The sequence below is a fragment of the Argopecten irradians genome, chromosome 1 (assembly GCF_041381155.1).
Source record: "Argopecten irradians isolate NY chromosome 1, Ai_NY, whole genome shotgun sequence".
Taxonomy (NCBI): Eukaryota; Metazoa; Mollusca; class Bivalvia; order Pectinida; family Pectinidae; genus Argopecten; species Argopecten irradians.
In genome coordinates this window covers 30,196,985-30,217,452 of record NC_091134.1, presented here as the reverse complement: position 1 = coordinate 30,217,452, position 20,468 = coordinate 30,196,985, and the positions used below count along the sequence as shown (strand labels likewise).

The 20,468-nt window shown below is 36.1% G+C and overlaps 2 protein-coding genes across 2 annotated transcripts; one reads left to right on the top strand and one right to left on the bottom strand.

Annotated features, from left to right (window-relative positions):
- Positions 1-2,351: 2,351 nt before the first annotated feature.
- LOC138323656 (superoxide dismutase [Cu-Zn]-like) lies at positions 2,352-6,314 on the bottom strand. The gene is made up of 4 exons (XM_069268424.1): positions 6,155-6,314; positions 4,463-4,556; positions 3,243-3,430; positions 2,352-2,958 (listed from the first exon to the last, which is right to left on the bottom strand). Exons 1-4 carry the CDS (start codon positions 6,221-6,223, stop codon positions 2,851-2,853), a joined length of 459 nt encoding a protein of 152 aa, XP_069124525.1. The 5' UTR covers positions 6,224-6,314; the 3' UTR covers positions 2,352-2,850.
- A 2,691-nt stretch (positions 6,315-9,005) lies between these two features.
- LOC138323647 (uncharacterized) lies at positions 9,006-17,491 on the top strand. The gene is made up of 2 exons (XM_069268415.1): positions 9,006-10,581; positions 17,134-17,491. Exons 1-2 carry the CDS (start codon positions 9,022-9,024, stop codon positions 17,230-17,232), a joined length of 1,659 nt encoding a protein of 552 aa, XP_069124516.1. The 5' UTR covers positions 9,006-9,021; the 3' UTR covers positions 17,233-17,491.
- Positions 17,492-20,468: the final 2,977 nt, after the last annotated feature.

Here is a 20,468-nt window from a genome sequence, read left to right as displayed (position 1 = left end):
GAATTTGCTGAAGAAAACAATGTTACCAATGATTGATTTTGAAAACACCTTTGACTCTGTATTATGGAAATATTTTAAATTTTGGTTTTAACATCAGAAGTCGGGTTTATAGTAACAGTAACACTGGATTTGCCATCAATCAAGGTTTATCATTCTTTCTTACTAATATTACTAGTAAAAGAGGCTGTTGACAAGGTGATCATATTTCCCTATACCATTTTTAGGTCACCTAAGACGAAGTCTCAAGTGACCTATTCTAATCGCCTTTTGTCCGTCGTCGTGTGTCGTATGACGATAAACAATTTACTTTTTCGACTTCTTCTCCAAAACTACTAAACCAAATTTGTTGAAATTTTGCAGAAACCTTCCATAGCCAAAGGTCAACCAAAATTGTAAATTATTTGGTCCCAGCCCCCCAGGGCCCTGAAGGGTGGGGCCAAAAGGGGTCAAATAGGCTAAAACTTCAAAAAGCTTCTTCTGAAATTCCAGAAATGGTAGAATCAAATACTCTTCATAGATTGAAAGGTCTTGAGGTCCTTTACAAAAATTGTGAATTATATGACCCTGGGGTCTCGCGTTCCCCCCTAAGGAGGGAGTCAAGTTTCCTATAGTTTATATAGGGAAAAGACATTTTTGAGCATTATTTGGTCATTTGTCATAGGAAATAAGTCAAATGTTGTCAGAATTATCAGTATAAGATGGCCATTGAATCCCATTAACAATTTTTCCACGACTGACCCCCAGGGGCCAAAAGGGGTCAAATAGGCTAAAACTTAAAAAATCTTCTGAAATTCCAGAAATAGTAGAATCAAATACTCTTCATAGATTAAAAGGTCTTGAGGTCCTTTACAAAAATTGTGAATTATATGATCCTGGGGTCTCACGTTCCCCCCTGGAGAGGGGGTCAAGTTTACTACAGGTTATATAGGGAAAAGACATTTTTGAGCATTATTTGGTCATTTGTAATAGGAAATAAGTCAAATGCTGTCAGAATTATCAGTATGAGATGGCCATTGAATCCTATTAACAATTTTTCCACGACTGACCCCAGGGGCCTGAGGGGTGGGGCCAAAAGGGGTCAAATAGGCTACAACTTCAAAAATCTTCTTCTGAAATTCCAGAAATGGTAGAATCAAATACTCTTCATAGATTAAAAGGTCTTGAGGTCCTTTACAAAAATTGTGAATTATATGACCCTGGGGTCCCCCCCCCCCCCTGGAGAGGGGGTCAAGTTTACTATAGTTTATATAGGGAAAACACATTTTTGAACATTATTTTGTCATGTGTAATAGGAAATGAGTCAAACTTTGTTAGAATTATTAGCCTGAGATAGTATTTTAACATCATATCCATATTGGTCCTGGCCGACCCCTAGGGGCTAGAGGATGGGGCCAAAATTGGTCAAAATGGCTAAAATTTCAAGTCCCCTTCTGAATTTACAAATTTGATGGAACCAAATACTCTTCATAGATTCGAAGGTCTTTTTAAGGCCCTTTACAAAAATTGTGAATTTCATGGCCCTGGCATCTCAGACTTTCCCCTGATTAGAGGTCAAATCTATTTTAATTGATATTGGAAAAACACATTTATGAGCATTATTTGCTTAATTTTCAATAGGTCAAACTTGGTTAGAATTATTACCCTGTGATAGCATTTTAGCATCATATCCATATTGGTCCTGGCCAACCTCCAGGGGTAGATGGGCAGGGCCAAAATGACTAAAATAAGAAAAAAAATTCTTCTGAATTCAGATTTGATGGAACCAGATACTCTTCATAGATTGAAAAGTCAGTTGTATAAAATCACCGACTGGTTTCAAGGGCCTGATGGGCCAATATATATAGTGTTTTTGTGTCTTTGTTTCATTCTGTATCCGAACTCAGGTGACCGCTAAGGCCCATGGGCCTCTTGCTATGTATAGAAATTTTAGGAGTAAGTCTTAGATATACCATGGTATTAAAAAGATGAACGGTATTGGTGTAAATAACAGTCCATAATTCTTATTTCTCAGTATGTTTATAACACTTTTCTAATATTAGAAGAGGCAGAAACATCTTTGAAAGAATCTATTGAATTAAATATTTTGCTAGTATCTGTTTAACTTAAACATTGACAAGATGCAAGTAGTCTAGATATGTAGCGAAGATACAGGCTGTCCATTGAAAGTATCCCCATCGTCAAGTCTTAAACGGTTTGTTAATTATTATTCTTTTTTTTTCTGAAATTTGGCAGTGTTTTATGGCCAATCGAGTTAAAGACGTTGACACAGTATTACATATATAAAGAGAGAGAAATGGCTACAGAGCCAGACGCCTGTGCTATGATAAATACATACACAACTAAAGCCATGATTGCTTCTGATTAAATGTATATTTATTTCATAACTTGGCAAGTATAGATACCTGTATAAAGATTTGTGCAAATAAAATGAATTTAAGTATAACCTTTACAGTTATTTATACTTCATCATATTAAGGCTTATACTTTATCGCCTGTACTGATCAATTAGAAACAAATACAGTGTAGCTAATATTGAACCAAAAGAAATGAGATGTCAATGTTACATCACTCATCATTATATTGGAATTGCTACATAATCTGAAAACCAATAAAAAACAAAGATTGTATCTAACAAAAGATTTACCCAAACGGAATACATATGTTGTTTCACATGTTCTACATGCATTAATCACTCCTAACAAACATACAGCACATACTGGTCAATGAGACTGATTCTTCCATTGAATAATACCAATAGACAACTTCAATTAAGCACTCATCGTCTTGAATTTTCTGGATTAGCATTTTTCTGGAGTCTTAATTATGTACACAAGTCCTTTGATAAAGAAACTACTGTGTGATGCCAATAACACCACATGCCGATCTTCCTCCAGCATTACCCGTTGTTTTGCTCAGTTCATGGCCTCCTTTACCCAGATCATCCTCGCCTGCATGGATCTGAAACAATATAGAATGTATCAATATTTCTAGTCATATTGTGTTACTTGTGTAAAATGTAGCAGTTTTATCTCTCACCTTTCATCTTAAACTTTTATCCTAAATGTCCATACCAGCAGACTTTGATAATTATAACATAAATGTACAAGATCAGTACAAAAACTATGACCTCATATTACATAATGATGTCAATTTTATTGTATCTTTTCATTACTGTTGTAATTTTGACACCATGCAACTTGATTTAGCAATTACTCAATTCTTAATAGGGATAACCAACTTACCACCATGGTTCTGCCAATGACAGAATTTGCCCCTGTTAATGTGACCAGACTGTCGACAATATCAACTTTAGCTACTCCATCATCTCCTGCAGTTACATTTCCCAGATCACCATAATGTCTTACTTCATCTGTAGGTGCACCATGCTCTTTACCTTCTGGGTTGAAGTGTGGCCCGGCACTTGTACAGCCTGACACATATAAATTGCTTAACACTTTAAATGTAGCCTATTGAGTGCTGTGACCTAGAATAAAGGTCAAGGTAGTTTACTTTAACAAACTCAGAAGCCCGTCATCCCATCATATCTCAAACTCAATATCACATCTATGGGCTTCTTAGTTATTTACAAGAAGTCTTTAAGATTTTACCCTTTAAGCTTGAAAGACATCATGCAGCAAACTTGGTAGCCCTTTATAATTACTTAACCATTTTATAGGCCCAATACAAGGTATTAGGTCTTTAGTCTTCAGACAATATACATGTACCTGGTAATTCAAATTTGACTTGTAATTCCACTTCACTATAGCTACTATGCTCTATGTTATGCTCCAATACAAGATCTAACAACTCCCTGTTCAGGGTCACCTCAGCATGACCCCTGTGGTTAGCCAATCAGCATCTCACCTATGGAATCTTAGTTATGGTTGATTCTCTCGGAAACATAAAAGGCTATTACATTACGTCCCGAGGTGTTCCGATTCTAGGCCAGGGGTTGTCCTGATGTGACCCCCAAAGGGGAGTTATATCTTATATTGGAGTGTAATGTAGAGCATCATATTGGAGTGGAATTACAAGTCTAATTTTAATTCCAGTAGATTGGTCCTCTTAAAGTCTTAGTCACTAACATGAAGTTGTTTAAGCACTTTAACCTATCTGACTCTTGTGACCTTTAATGAAGATGAAGGGTGTTCACGTCTAAAAAAAACTTGGTAGCTCTTTAACCTAAAGTGACTGAGTATGCTACAAGTCCAAAATAAGGTCTTTAATAATTCAAAATTGTTCAAATACTTAAGCCTATTTTACACCTGTGGTCATTCATCTAACAAAGTGTATAGCCCTTCAACCAGCATATATTCCCAACATCAATAAACTGGGCCTTAATGAACAGCATACAGAGCACCAGACGGACAGTATGATGACTTTAGTCATTGTGCCCATTTAGGGCAGTTGGCCTAACATAGTATATTGTATTTGGCATTGGGGAACCCTTCCAAATACCTACCATTGGTATTATCACCATAAGCATGCACATGAAAGCCATGTAGGCCTTTAGTCAGTCCTGTCAGCTCTCCTGTCAAATGAACTTTATTGTCTTTCTGAAAACCAAAAACAACTTTGTATAATATGCAATATATATGACAGGTACGTACAGTCACCAACATTATCAATCTCTATCTCATTTCATTATTTAATCCGCTGTTTCTGAAGAATAAAATTTTGGTTTTATCATTATTGAAAGAATTATGAGGACAATATCTTTGAATTACCATAATTGGTTTCCAATTATTTTATGCATATACATGCATTGCATAATGGCATGACGTCACTCACAATTATGATTTCTAAATGCAGGTAACTTTGAATCGAAAAGTTACTGTATTAAGAACGCTTTAAAATCATTAGAATACATTGTAAAACTCATCTCAGCCATTCCAAATCGTAATATTTTTTCTCAGGGGGGACTCCTGGAACCCCCAAACAACAAAATCTCACGCCTTTGGCACTCGCATATTCATCAAAATACATCGTAAAACTCATCTCAGCCGTTCTAAATTGTAAATTTTTTTCCTGAGGGAGAACCCAGGACCCCCAAAACAACAAAACCTGAAGGTTTTGGTGCTCGCAAATTCAGCAAAATACATCGTAAAACTCATCTCAGCCATTCTAAATTGTAATTTTTTTTTCCCGGGGGAGACCCCCGTACCTTCCAATCACCAAACTCGTAGCGCTCGCAATTCAACAAAATGCATCATAAAACTCAACTTTGCCATTCAAAATCAAACAATTTTTTCCCGGGGAAGACCCCCGGACCCCCAAAACACCAAAATCTCGCGTCTTCGGCGCTCGCAAAATCATCAAAATATATGGTAGAACTCATCTCAGTCATTATAAATCGTAATATTTTTCCTGGGGACACCCGGACCCTCCAAACTCGCAAGCTATTTTGCGTATTCATCAATTTCCTCTTAGCTACACCACTGTCAACAGATGTGTACAAGCATTTTACGTAATGATATATGAAAAAAGTATATCATTGACAGGGGTTTCAATATCAGGCGGTACCCAGTACTTTTTGCCGGTTGAACCTAGCTGTGGTACCACCTGATTTGGACTAAATTACATTAGATAGCATACAGATGGTATAGAAAAGTACCCCCTGCAATTGCAATTGTACCGCCCCTCCTGGAAGATAATGAAACCCCTGTAATCGAGTATCTCCTGGGTGCGGGGCGCGCGAGGGGGGGGGTGTTACGAAACATTGAGGACCTTTCCCCCCCCCCCCTCATTACATTTCATCTTCCAACGCCACTGACAGGTGTTCGAAGTTCCAAATTCTGACTCTAAAATAATATATAAGTCAATTCAATATTACTTACTGTCCACAATGACAAAAAGAATGCAGCCCCTTAAAACAGGAGTCATGAGGTTATTTTTTCCGGATTCAGCTGTTAGAGTTATTATATGTTTCTGTTATTTATTTAAAAATATGAAGCTGATTGCATGTTGTTATTCTTTTATGGTATTTATGATATGAACATATCATTTTCTATTTTAGGCCTAAAGTCAGAACTTCGAGCACATGTTTTCAACACGGTACTGAAGTACCAAGACGACGTCGCCGGCGTGTTTTCTGGTGTATTGCCTACTGTACACGTTACTGTAACTGTGGTGACACGACTTGTACAAATCTTACCTGTTCGAAATGCACAACACCCTTCACCTCCGAATCACCTTTCAATACGCAAACAGCTTTAACGGACATGTTAATTTCTAAATTGTAGATTGTAAACTCGAAAATTCGACCTGTGCACTACCGGGACATGCAATAAATGAGAGTTGATTTTTAAAGGTGAAATTCGGTCGGAAAAGGAAATAATCTTAACTCACGAAATCGAAAGTAAGTCCTCCATTTTGTTTACGACACAGTCAAGATATATACCTCATAATGAGCTACATGTTAAAACCAAGAATTAAATTCCATAACAAAGTCTTATGGCGTTAAATTTATGATTTACTTTTCGTTCAAATAGCATTTAGGATTTTATATTTTACTTTGTTGTGCCGTGTGCATAAGCTAGATGGTGCCTAGTATTAGTTGGTTGAAGCGATTCGTTTGGCTGGTTAGGGGTTTTACCAAAACAAACTGCAAATTATATATTTCCTTTTAGACAGAACTCGGTATAATATCCTATAATTTCAATTAAATTTGTTGATATGGATACACTGGTATACATTTCTTTTGTTTCCCACTCGAGATATATTGCAATACATTTTGTAACATTAGAAACAACTACGAAAAAGCTTGCAAACGAAATTATAATAAGATTTACCTCCCCTTAACTGGTTCCTTTCCATATTGTAGACATGTATTTTTTATGACGCCATTTTACTAAGAAGAAAATGGCACATGAATTATTCCGTCGATTTAGTTTCATGTTATTATTTGTGCACCATTTTGCAATTTAGTTCAAATTTTCTTTGAATTGCCAGGTACCACAAGAATATACATGAACATGGATATGCAAACATATATTTATTTGACAATTTTTCTCATATTACCAAGACATCTATATCTATATCATATCTTTCTTATAACAAAAAAGCGCGACTGTGATATAGCGGCATATCCTTTACATAAATTACAAACAAGAAATGACAAAGTATCGACCCTTGCAGAACTCCTGGTTTTATAAATTCAATGTGACGAGGAGATATTTCTATATTGCACTTTCAAAAGTATGAAGCAAACCAACTACATTGTAATACTTGATGGTGAAATGTTTAAAGTTATATGTGCCGTAACTGGTCGAAAATTTGGACATGCTATTTTTCTTCAATTATCTATTTAAAACCATAAGTTTTAATGAATGAAGCTGTGAAAATCATTCAAAAGGACAGACAAACATATATAATGCCTTATAAACGTTAGTTAGAACACATTGGTTATGCACTGTGAAATTCTTGTTTTTTATGCCTTTTACATGTTTAGATGGAAATATACCTTCAGAAATCACTTAACAATTACTAATAATACTGTAAAATTGTGCAATGAAATTGTGGACAACAAGATGGCTTCATGGTGTGACCGTGTACTCATTTCATTACACTGAAGATGTTAATATAATGATTTTTGGCAGTTGTGCCAAAAACCATTTTCAGTCCTTTTTGTACTTGTAAAATTAAAATCTATACATTGAAAGTATTGTAATTCTCAAAATGTTGGTAACTTTTGGAGTTGAATAACATATTAAAAGCTCTTCTTGATTCGTGACTATGAAAAATACGGCACATATAACTTAAATAATTTGAACTTGTAAAGAAGTATACTATGATCAACTAGGCCAAGGTTCCTCCCAAAAATCTTTAAAGATTACTCCTGTCATTTCTTTTTTATCTATGCAATCAATCCATCTATCAATAAAATATGCTAGGACTGATTGATATGAATGCTTTGCCGTGAAATATTTTTTTTACATAGATATCTTGTTTGAAGATGTCGTAAACCATTGTTTGGAAAATAAAACAAAAAGTTGGAAAAAAATAGAGAGAAATAACATGATTACATCATTCTATAACCTTGCACTAGACTTCGATTTTAGATACAACAGGACAGAATGATACGATAGCCTTCTGCTTCGGGCTAGAGGGAATTTCACTTCAGCTCGGTCGTTAGATCGACGGACCATGCAGTACTGGTTTGGGTTCGAGCCCGGCTCGTGAAATACTACTCTCGCTTTGTTACATTTAATTTGGTGCCGTAGAATACAACTGGCTCTTGGTGACAGTCTTCCTTGGTGAGAGAACCCGGGTCAGTGGTCTGTGTTGGGGGTGAACACATTTGAAAGGAAAAGTCATGTAGGTTTCGATCTAGGGAATATTTCCCCTTGGCTCAGTCGCGATCGGTAGATGCAGCGGACCATAAAATCTATAAAATCTGTGGTCACGGGTTCGAGCCGGGCTGGCTGGCACACTACTCTTCACGTAGCCCTATACTATTTGTTATTGGGCATAGATAATTCTATATTCCATACGTGTACTAGTTGAGTTTGTTTCATCAAGCTTTCTAATGCACGATTTAACTTCCTCCAATTTTATGTAAGGAATCTGCCTATACTGGTCAACAAGTACCTGCCATCGCATCTAGATCTACATATGTATAATTTGTAGGATTGGACACGAATTTACATGGTAGCGTCTTCTATCAGAATATGACTCTATTTTATGAAAATACAAAACTACATGCAATGCCTCCCCCGAGAATGGGTAATTGATCGCCTTCCATTAGATCGGAATCGGATTCTGAGAGGAGATCAGTCTTATTGTACGTTCTTCCGTCATAATAACCAGATTCTTTATTCTCAGCTTATTTTGTTAAGAATCTCTCGATTCTTACACAATTGGTAAACATTTATATCTGATACTCACCAGAACAAAGATATCGTAAAACTGTTTCGAGCTCAGTGATTTGCCGCCAGTTTTGACGTCGTGATAGACAACAGTATTGATGACGTAACAGATAATACGTCCATTTACTGATGACGTCGTAGTAATCGTGTAAAGATGGAATTGCATAACAACCGACAGATCAATGGAGGAGCGGAAAATGCAATGAGCATTGTATTACCAAAGAGGGCTCATGTAGATTTCCTAGCACCATCAAAGGCCTTGCAGGATGCAAAGAAGAAACTTGGGCCTATTTATTTTGACGCCAAATTAATTGAATGTCCACAAAATGCGGTGGAACTTTCAAAACTTATTCAGGAATGGGATGAGATAGACAAGAAGAAATTCAAGGTTCTTGAAGAAGCAAGAAGAAGTCAGAGAATACTTCTCCACACACTTGGCTCTCGATACACTTTTTCCAAACATGTATCGGGTTTAAGCTCTACCTCCGACCTACGAGACGTCAAACTTCCGCCCCCGGGCTTCCGTTATCATTCGGACGGATCGCCAAAATTATCCCTTGTTTCTGATCAAGATCATTTTCCCGAGTACACTCTAACACAAAGCTGGTTCGATTTTAAAAATGAAAGCGACGAGGATGCGGGTAGACCCAAAAGTCCACAGAGACAACATCTGCATAACGAAGATGGTGATATACCGGAGGTGGAGATTGAACATGCATCTGGCAACGTTAGTCCATATTCAGTAAATTCAGAAATTATAACGGATACATATGTCATAGGCGAGTCAAAAATCACTATAGAGAAAGTTGAAAAACATGAACCTTCATACGATAATCATATCGACTATGAGAGTGAAATAAGGAATCTTGAGAATATTATTAAAGAAATTAACGAAGACCTAGAGAAAAACAATATTGACCTTTACGAAAACTCTGGAAGCGCAAAAGGTAAAGTATATGCGTTTCTAAGAGCACACGCTCGAGGTGACAAGGTATCTCTAAAGCAGCTTGTGGAACCGAACGAATCTTATAAACCTAACGATAGGTTTGCGATATTACCTGGGTCTTCTACATTCAATGTTAGTGAATCTTCAGGAAAGTCAAAGAAGTTTAATTCTGATTTCTATAAAAGAAAAGATAACATTAGGAACCACAGTCATTGTGTGGCATGTGTGTGCAAAATTAAGCACGATAATGCCGTTCTTACCCAGAAAAGGAGGGATGTAAGCAAAATGGTTTTAAAGCGATGGAACAGCTCAACGCGCGGCACAATAAGCGACAACACAGCCCTGTCCACGGCGATTCTCAATAGACGTGCATACTCATCCGACTCTTTGCGCCGAAAACAAAGCGATCTTTCAAGAGCAAGTAACTATTCTCCCACAAGGATCTCAAAGCCTCCTGTTCCTGGTAAAATCGAGGAGTATAAGAATCCAAATTTACACGCCAAAAAGTCATCACAAGTGGTGTTTAAGACAGATATTCCGACAAGAAATAGTCATCCATCATTAGATTCTATAAATAGCACAGACAAACCATATTTAGAGAAGCAACGAAATTCGAGAGAACATGTTAAATTAAGGAATGCCAAGAGTGCCGCGAGTCAGAGGAAAACAGAGATATTTGATAGAAGATCTCATAGTGCTATGCTGAATAGGCCTTCGTCTTCTTCAATAGCCAACCGTTCTAGAATGGACTTTCTAAAAGAGGATGCGGTAAGTTTGGCTGACGCAGAAAGAATTTCAATGTATCACTTTATTTCATATCTTTGGGAGAATAGAGTCATGTGTTAATTCAATTAATTCAATGGCTATTGTTTATTCGTAACGATGTAAGTGTTCACGCTTTCAACGATGCTGCCATCAGCGAAGTAAATGCGGCGATGGGACTATATTACAGCAGAGTTAATTCAATGCCATCAATATGGTCGAAGCATGTAGACAATGTGAATACAAATCTGGGTATTACTATGGTTACAGCTAGTAGGCAGGATAACACAACGCTGAGTATAACTATGGTTACAGCAAGTAGACAATGAGAATACAACTCTGGGTTTTACTTTGGTTACAGCTGGTAGGGAGGGTGAAAACAACTCTGTGTATTAATTTGGTTACAGCTGGTAGGGAGGGTGAAAACAACTCTGGGTATTAATTTGGTTACAGCTGGTAGGGAGGGTGAATACAACTCTGGGTATTACTTTGGTTACAGCTGGTAAGGAGGGTGAATACAACTCTGGGTATTACTATGGTTACAGCTAGTAGACAATGAGAATACAACTCTGGGTATTACTATGGTTACAGCTAGTAGACAATGAGAATACAACTCTGGGTATTACTTTGGTTACAGCTGGTAGGGAGGGTGAATACAACTCTGGGTTTTACTTTGGTTACAGCTAGTAGACAAGGTGAATACAACTCTTGGTATTACTTTGGTTACAGCTAGCTAGTAGATAACGTGAATACAACTCTGGGTATTACTTTGGTTACAGCTAGTAGACAATGAGAATACAACTCTTGGTATTACTTTGGTTACAGCTAGTAGATAACGTGAATACAACTCTGGGTATTACTTTGGTTACAGCTAGTAGACAATGAGAATACAACTCTGGGTATTACTTTGGTTACAGCTAGTAGATAACGTGAATACAACTCTGGTTTTTACTATGGTTACTGCTAGTAGACAATGAGAAAACAACAATGGGGTTTACTATGGTTACAGCTAGTAGACAATGAAAATACAACAATGGGGTTTACTATGGTTACAGCTAGTAGACAAGGTGAATACAACTCTGGGTATTACTTTGGTTACAGCTAGTAGATAACGTGAATACAACTCTGGTTTTTACTATGGTTCCTGCTAGTAGACAATGAGAATACAATTCTGGTGTTTACTATGGTTACAGCTAGTAGACAATGAGAATACAATTCTGGGTATTACTTTGGTTACAGCTAGTAGACAAGGTATATACAACTCTGGGTTTTACAATGGTTACTGCTAGTAGACAATGAGAAAACAACAATTGGTTTTACTATGGTTACAGCTAGAAGACAATGAGAATACAACTGTGGGTATTACTTTGGTTACAGCTAGTAGACAATGAGAATAAAACAATGGGGTTTACTATGGTTACAGCTAGTCGAAAAAGAGAATACAACTCTGGGTATTACTTTGGTTACAGCTAGTAGACAAGGTATATACAACTCTGTGTTTTAAATGGTTACTGCTAGTAGACAATGAGAAAACAACAATTGGGTTTACTATGGTTACAGCTAGAAGACAATGAGAATACAACTGTGGGTATTACTTTGGTTACAGCTAGTAGATAACGTGAATACAACTCTGGGTTTTACAATGGTTACTGCTAGTAGACAATGAGAAAACAACAATTGGTTTTACTATGGTTACAGCTAGAAGACAATGAGAATACAACTGTGGGTATTACTTTGGTTACAGCTAGTAGATAACGTGAATACAACTCTGGGTTTTACAATGGTTACTGCTAGTAGACAATGAGAATACAACAATTGGTTTTACTATGGTTACAGCTAGAAGACAATGAGAATACAACTGTGGGTATTACTTTGGTTACAGCTAGTAGATAACGTGAATACAACTCTGGGTTTTACTATGGTTACTGCTAGTAGACAATGAGAAAACAACAATGGGGTTTACTATGGTTACAGCTAGTAGACAATGAGAATACAACTATGGGTTTTACTTTGGTTACAGCTAGTAGACAAGGTGAATACAACTCTGGGTATTACTTTGGTTACTGCTAGTAGACAATGAGAATACAACTCTGGGTATTCTATGGTTACAGCTAGTAGACAATGAGAATACAACTCTGGGTATTACTTTGTTTACAGCTAGTAGACAATGAGAATACAACTCTGGGTTTTACTTTGGTTACAGCTAGTAGATAAGGTGAATACAACTCTGGGTATTACTATGGTTACAGCTAGTAGACAATGAGAATACAACTCTGGGTATTACTTTGGTTACAGCTAGTAGACAATGAGAATACAACTCTGGGTTTTACTATGGTTACAGCTAGTAGAAAATGAGAATACAACTCTGGGTATTACTATGGTTACAGCTAGTAGACAATGAGAATACAACTCTGGGTATTACTTTGGTTACAGCTAGTAGACAATGAGAATACAACTCTGGGTATTACTATGGTTACAGCTAGTAGACAATGAGAATACAACTCTGGGTATTACTTTGGTTACAGCTAGTAGACAATGAGAATACAACTCTGGGTTTTACTATGGTTACAGCTAGTAGACAATGAGAATACAACTCTGGGTATTACTTTGGTTACAGCTAGTAGATAACGTGAATACAACTCTGAGTATTACTATGGTTACTGCTAGTAGACAATGAGAATACAACAATGGGGTTTACTACGGTTACAGCTAGTGACAATGAGAATACAACTCTGGGTATTACTTTGGTTACAGCTAGTAGACAATGAGAATACAACTCTGGGTTTACTATGGTTACAGCTAGTAGACAATGAGAATACAACTCTGGGTATTACTTTGGTTACAGCTAGTAGACAAGTGAAATACAACTCTGGGTATTTACTATGGTTACAGCTAGTAGACAATGAGAATACAACAATGGGTTTACTATGGTTACAGCTAGTAGACAATGAGAATACAACTCTGGGTATTACTTTGGTTACAGCTAGTAGACAATGAGAATACAACTCTGGGTTTTACTATGGTTACAGCTAGTAGACAATGAGAATACAACTCTGGGTATTACTTTGGTTACAGCTAGTAGACAATGAGAATACAACTCTGGGTATTACTATGGTTACAGCTAGTAGACAATGAGAATACAACTCTGGGTATTACTTTGGTTACAGCTAGTAGACAATGAGAATACAACAATGGGTTTACTATGGTTACAGCTAGTAGACAATGAGAATACAACTCTGGGTATTACTTTGGTTACAGCTAGTAGATAACGTGAATACAACTCTGGGTATTACTTGGTTACTGCTAGTAGACAATGAGAATACAACAATGGGTATTTACTATGGTTACAGCTAGAGACAATGAGAATACAACTTGGGTATACTTTGGTTACAGCTAGTAGAGTAGACATGAGAATACAACTGGGTTTACTTGGTTACAGCTAGTAGAAATGAAACAACTCTGGGTTTACTTTGGTTACTGCTAGTAGACAATGAGAATACAACAATGGGTTTACTATGGTTACAGCTAGTAGACAATGAGAATACAACATGGGGTTTACTATGGTTACAGCTAGTAGACAATGAAATACAACAATGGGTTTTACTATGGTTACAGCTAGTAGACAATGAAATACAACTCTGGGATTACTATGGTTACAGCTAGTAGACAATGAGAATACAACTCTGGGGTTTACTATGGTTACAGCTAGTAGACAATGAGAATACAACTCTGGGTATTACTTTGGTTACAGCTAGTAGACAAGGTGAATACAACTCTGGGTATTACTTTGGTTACAGCTAGTAGACAACGAGAATACAACTCTGGGTATTACTTTGGTTACTATGGTTACAGCTAGTAGACAATGAGAATACAACTCTGGGTATTACTTTGGTTACAGCTAGTAGACAATGAGAATACAACAATGGGGTTTACTATGGTTACAGCTAGTAGACAATGAGAATACAACTCTGGGTATTACTTTGGTTACAGCTAGTAGACAATGAGAATACAACTCTGGGTATTACTATGGTTACAGCTAGTAGACAATGAGAATACAACTCTGGGTATTACTTTGGTTACAGCTAGTAGACAAGATGAATACAACTCTGGGTATTGCTATGGTTACAGCTAGTAGACAATGAGAAAACAACTCTGGGTATTACTTTGGTTACAGCTAGTAGACAATGAGAATACAACAATGGGGTTTACTTTGGTTACAGCTAGTAGACAATGAGAATACAACTCTGGGTATTACTTTGGTTACAGCTAGTAGACAAGGTGAATACAACTCTGGGTATTACTTTGGTTACTGCTAGTAGACAATGAGAATACAACAATGGGGTTTACTATGGTTACAGCTAGTAGACAATGAGAATACAACTCTGGGTATTACTTTGGTTACAGCTAGTAGACAATGAGAATACAACAATGGGGTTTACTATGGTTACAGCTAGTAGACAATGAGAATACAACTCTGGGTATTACTTTGGTTACAGCTAGTAGACAATGAGAATACAACAATGGGGTTTACTATGGTTACAGCTAGTAGACAATGAAAATACAACAATGGGGTTTTACTATGGTTACAGCAAGTAGACAAGGTGAATACAACTCTGGGTATTACTATGGTTACTGCAAGTAGACAATGAGAATACAACTTTGGGTTTTACTATGGTTACAGCTAGTCGAAAATGAGAATACAACTCTGGGTATTACTTTGATTACAGCTAGTAGACAAGATTAATACAACTCTGGGTATTACTATGGTTACAGCTAGTAGACAATGAGAATACAACGATGGGGTTTACTATGGTTACAGCTAGTAGACAATGAAAATACAACAATGGGGTTTACTATGGTTACAGCAAGTAGACAAGGTGAATACAACTCTGGGTATTACTATGGTTACTGCAAGTAGACAATGAGAATACAACAATGGGGTTTACTATGGTTACAGCTAGTAGACAATGAGAATACAACTCTGGGTATTACTTTGGTTACAGCTAGTAGACAAGGTGAATACAACAATGGGGTTTACTTTGGTTACAGCTAGTAGATAACGTGAATACAACTCTGGGTATTACTTTGGTTACAGCTAGTAGACAATTAGAATACAACTCTGGGTTTTACTTTGGTTACAGCTAGTAGACAAGGTGAATACAACTCTGGGTATTACTTTGGTTACAGCTAGTAGACAACGTGAATACAACTCTGGTTTTTACTATGGTTACAGCTAGTAGACAATGTGAATACAACTCGGGTTTTACTTTGGTTACAGCTAGTAGACAAAGAGAATACAACAATGGGGTTTACTATAGTTACAGCTAAAAGACAAGGTGAATAAAACTCTGGGTATTGCTATGGTTATTACTAGTAGACAATGAGAATACAACTCTGGGTATTACTATGGTTACAGCTAGTAGACAATGTGAATACAACTCTGGGTTTTACTATGGTTACAGCTAGTAGACAAGGTGAATAAAACTCTGGGTTTCATTATGGTTACAGTTAGTAGACAAGATGAATAAAACTCTGGGTATTACTATGATTACAGCTAGTATACAACGAGAATACAACTTTGGGTTTTACTATGGTTACAGCTAGTAGACAACGAGAATACAACTTTGGGCATTACTATGGTTAGAGCTAGTAAGCAGGGTGAAGATATCTCTTGTGTGGAAAAATAAAAAAACGTTACATATTCAATACATGTATTTGATAAAAGAAAGAAAAATTATTAAGAAAGCATCACTATGGTGGTAAAATCTGCCAAAGAATTATGCATTTTGATGATTTACAAAAAAATATATTCACATTTTTTTTTATATTTCAAATTAGGAACTTAAACAATTTGAGAAGTTTAGTCATAATGACACTAAATGAGGATTTGATAGACCTCACATTTTTTTTATTTGGGGGTATCTTGATATTCATGTAGTTGTCTCTTGTAGCTTACATAGAAAGTGAAAAATGACGGTATTGCCTGAATAATTCTTGCATAAAAAGACATAAATTATATTATTCAATTTGGACATCAAAATAGCCTCGAAAAAGGCGAACAGATCAACTTTGAACAATCATGTTATCTCACAGAGTGAAAAGAAAATGGTTTACTTATGAAGCATTTAATCAACTAATATAATTTCAAAAGATTCCGCCAAAATGAGTATCAGTGGTATTGTTTATTATTACAATGTCGTATCGTAACATGCAACAAAAAGCTTATTTGGATATTACACGGACATAATTATGCAATTTTCAAGTTGTCATACTTTTTTCATGTGTTGATTTCAGCTAATGTTTTGACAATCTGTACTGTTCTTATAACGTTCTTGCCATTCAGTATTTTTTAAATTTCACGATAACTATATAAGTTCATATTTGGCTTCAAAGTTGGACAATTAAGCAAATATCCTTATTGTTCTGATATGTTGGGGTCAAGAAAAGCACTTATATATTAGTAGATACTTTAATGATAGAACTCTTGAAGTAGGCGTTCAAGTTTTAGCACTGATCGGTGTAGAATGGTATGTCAAAAAATACCTTTTTACGTTTCAGCGTTTAGAGGAGCAAGAATGTACACGAAAGGTGGAAGCGTTCGTGGCGAAAATTAAAAAAATGACTGCACCACCCAAACCAAGTTATGCATTCATTTAGAGTGTTATTGACGTATGCATGGTGACATATGCAACTGGACACAAAACTGGACACTCCTCGGACACTCTGACCCCTCGAAGGAGTATTGGTACCTAAGATTGGCCTCTAACTGTGAAGCGGACTGGTATAGGGAGAGGCCACATATTTTACACCCACTGGGGTTATATTGGCAATGTCTTCATGTGAAGCCGTATTTACATCCGCAAATATTACCTTTGAAGTTGTTGTCTTCATTATCATTGATACATATAAATATACCTACAAAAGTACATCGATTTTCAGTTGTTTTTGTGTTAGTCTAAAGGTATGGCGTAAATTGGAAGCAACTTTAAGGAATTTTGACAGAGTTGCAGTTAATATCCTGTGTGTAAAACACATGTGTAACTAGATATTAGAATATCTAGTTATATACCTCATGGCATTTCAAAATACACGTACATTGGGATTCGTAACTAACAATCAGGCAATGAATTAGTAAAAAGATCATCGATAGATAAAAGGTGACAATACTTTGTTGCGTTGCTGCCTTCTTTCTTTTATTTAAATTGGAAATGTAAGAAAAATAAACGTTTCTTCACATGCAAAGAGGAAATCAACTCCATCAATAATACCATTGTTTTTTCGGTTCGATATAAACTAGTCACCTTCAACAGTAATTTCAACCTAGATACCGCAAAAAACTTTCGCTATACTGGTGTCAAGAACAAAAACACAATATGCATTTGATAAAAATCTTATTGGGAAAAAAATGAAAAGAGAAACATAAAAGTCAAATGACGTGACTCTATCGGCAAAACTTAAAACTAATAGGTAATAAAACAATCAAGGATAGAAACTAAAACCAGCCATTATATAAACAGATATAGGCGCATGTTTTCAATGCGCATGCCCTGTAAGAACGGATTCGCAAACATTGATTTTATTGGCTAGATCAACTGTAACGCTGGCTTTATATCAGCAAATAGGATTATTTGTCACTGTCTAAAGCAAAACCAGAAAAAATGGAATCATTACACAAATCTTATAAAAGTAAGAGAATCAAAAATGAATTAGTTAGTTCTTCGTAGGGATCGTCCTTCGTAACATGGCAAGTATTCTGTTGAAGTATAATTGATGAACATAATTTTGTATATATGTGAAATCTGTTCGCATAAAGATTAATTACATGACCCGGCTCCGATTTCTCGAAACAAACTTAAATCAAAAACTGACTTAAGTTATAAATTTTCATATAAGTTACATAAGGAGAAAAACTTAAGTTTTGACTTAAGTCTGCACTTAAGTTTCGAGAAATTGAGGCTTGGTTTGGTATGTGTCCGATATTCTGTCGAATCGTTGTATTATCTTGTATGTCTGTGTACATTGTGGTTGATGGCGTATTACATTAGCTCTGGAACTAAGGTCATGGCGATAAACAATAACTATAAGCTGTGTCAACATAGGATTATAAATGCTAAAGGTTAAAAGAAGAAGAATGGTTTATCTAGGTTTATGTATCAAGGACGCGTTACACTATTGCCGAAATGAAGTGTTGAGATACTGAGCACGACGATAGTCATAGCTTGTAATGCAAGCCAACGTTTACTGGCACTTTTCTTGCTCCATAGTAACTTAAGACAACAAATAAAAAATGAAATAAAATTACAAACAAATTGATTGAGATAAATAACGAAATAATAAATAATAATACATACGCAAAATCGAATGTAGGCCACGTCTGAGATATATGCCAGTTTAATTAGTCCGGGTATTATTTATCCACAAAGAAAAACGATGTAAAGCGTGTGATTTTATTATTTTTTTGTAATGGTTGTATACACACACTTGTTAACGAGCCTCATAAGTTATCACCAGTTAGTCCTAATTTACAAACACAACCAGCGCCTTCCTAGAAATACTGAAAACTGACACTAGTTTTCGTTTTAAGATATTTTCGGAAAACATATCGAAACTATTTTTTTTTATAAATAGATGTTATAAAAGGGTCACCTGGTTTGTAACTAGTGCGAAACGGACACGGTTAAACAATTGGTTCGGGGTCAAAGTGTAATAAAAATTCCGAAAGGCGTCACCATACAAAGCCGAAGAAGCATAAGTAAAAGAGCAAGTATATCAAGAATGCCTAACACCATCCGACATTCTTTGGTTGTCTCGTAATTTACGTACTCTTGTTCCGTTGAGATAGGGTAGATAGTAAGAAAGAATACTGCCTTATCTAGCTTGGATAATCCCTGGTCCCGGGTGAAAATCACAGCACCTCGAAAAGTGTCCGAATGATGTCGTCATCAATCTTTCGGATTGATATTGTGGGCGTTGACATTATTTCATCAGGTAGTAACGCTTGAGCACCCGAATACCCATTGATTGGCCATAGTTAATGGACTAGCACTCAACACTTTAAACCCTTTCCCCCATTTACATTATCGCTCCTGCTTGTTTCAATACAGTCCCATCATTCTTGTGTTGTTTTGAAACTAATATATGTAGTTTATTTTTCTTATGAAGAAATGAATTTGGACATCGTACCAAAAACGTTTATCGAAAACTTTCTTCCCATTGGGGACGAGTCATTTTCGGAGGTAATGGAAATCAGCATCTGCAACTATTGTAACGTTATTAGTCTTAAACGTACATCGTATGTAGCAGCGTTTCATTATGAACATTGGATTGGACATGAACGATCGCGAAATCAAGAAAATATCACCCTCTTGAAAATAATAAGGTACCTAAGCCTAGCTGCAGTAATAGCTCAAAATACTTCTAGACAGATAATGGTGTAGTTAAGACCAGAGGGCATAGTAAGCAGGATTCAGTGTTTGCAGTACTGTAGTTTTAGGATAAATAAATAAAAACAGACTAACCTACTATAAGGTTACAACATCTCCTAGCTTCTGTAATAATTTCATATGGAACATTTGAAGTTAATGAATTTCCGTAATGTAAGGAATGTTTATTGGGTTACTTTAGTAGCCTGGTCTTACATCTAAAAACAAAGTAGGAAAAAAACTACTATTTCAAATGTACTTATATCATTTAAAATCAAAGTTTAATACTTTATTTCTTATTTGTAAAGTAGGTCTTTAAAAATGATAAAAATCAATGTGGTGTTCGATTACGAATAGGTGACGTATATCTTCATACTGTATCGTTTCTTTTAACTTCGCTATAGTCACGGTCAAAATACAATTTTGCGAACTTCAATACCCGTGGATAACAAATGGAACGACAGACATTCA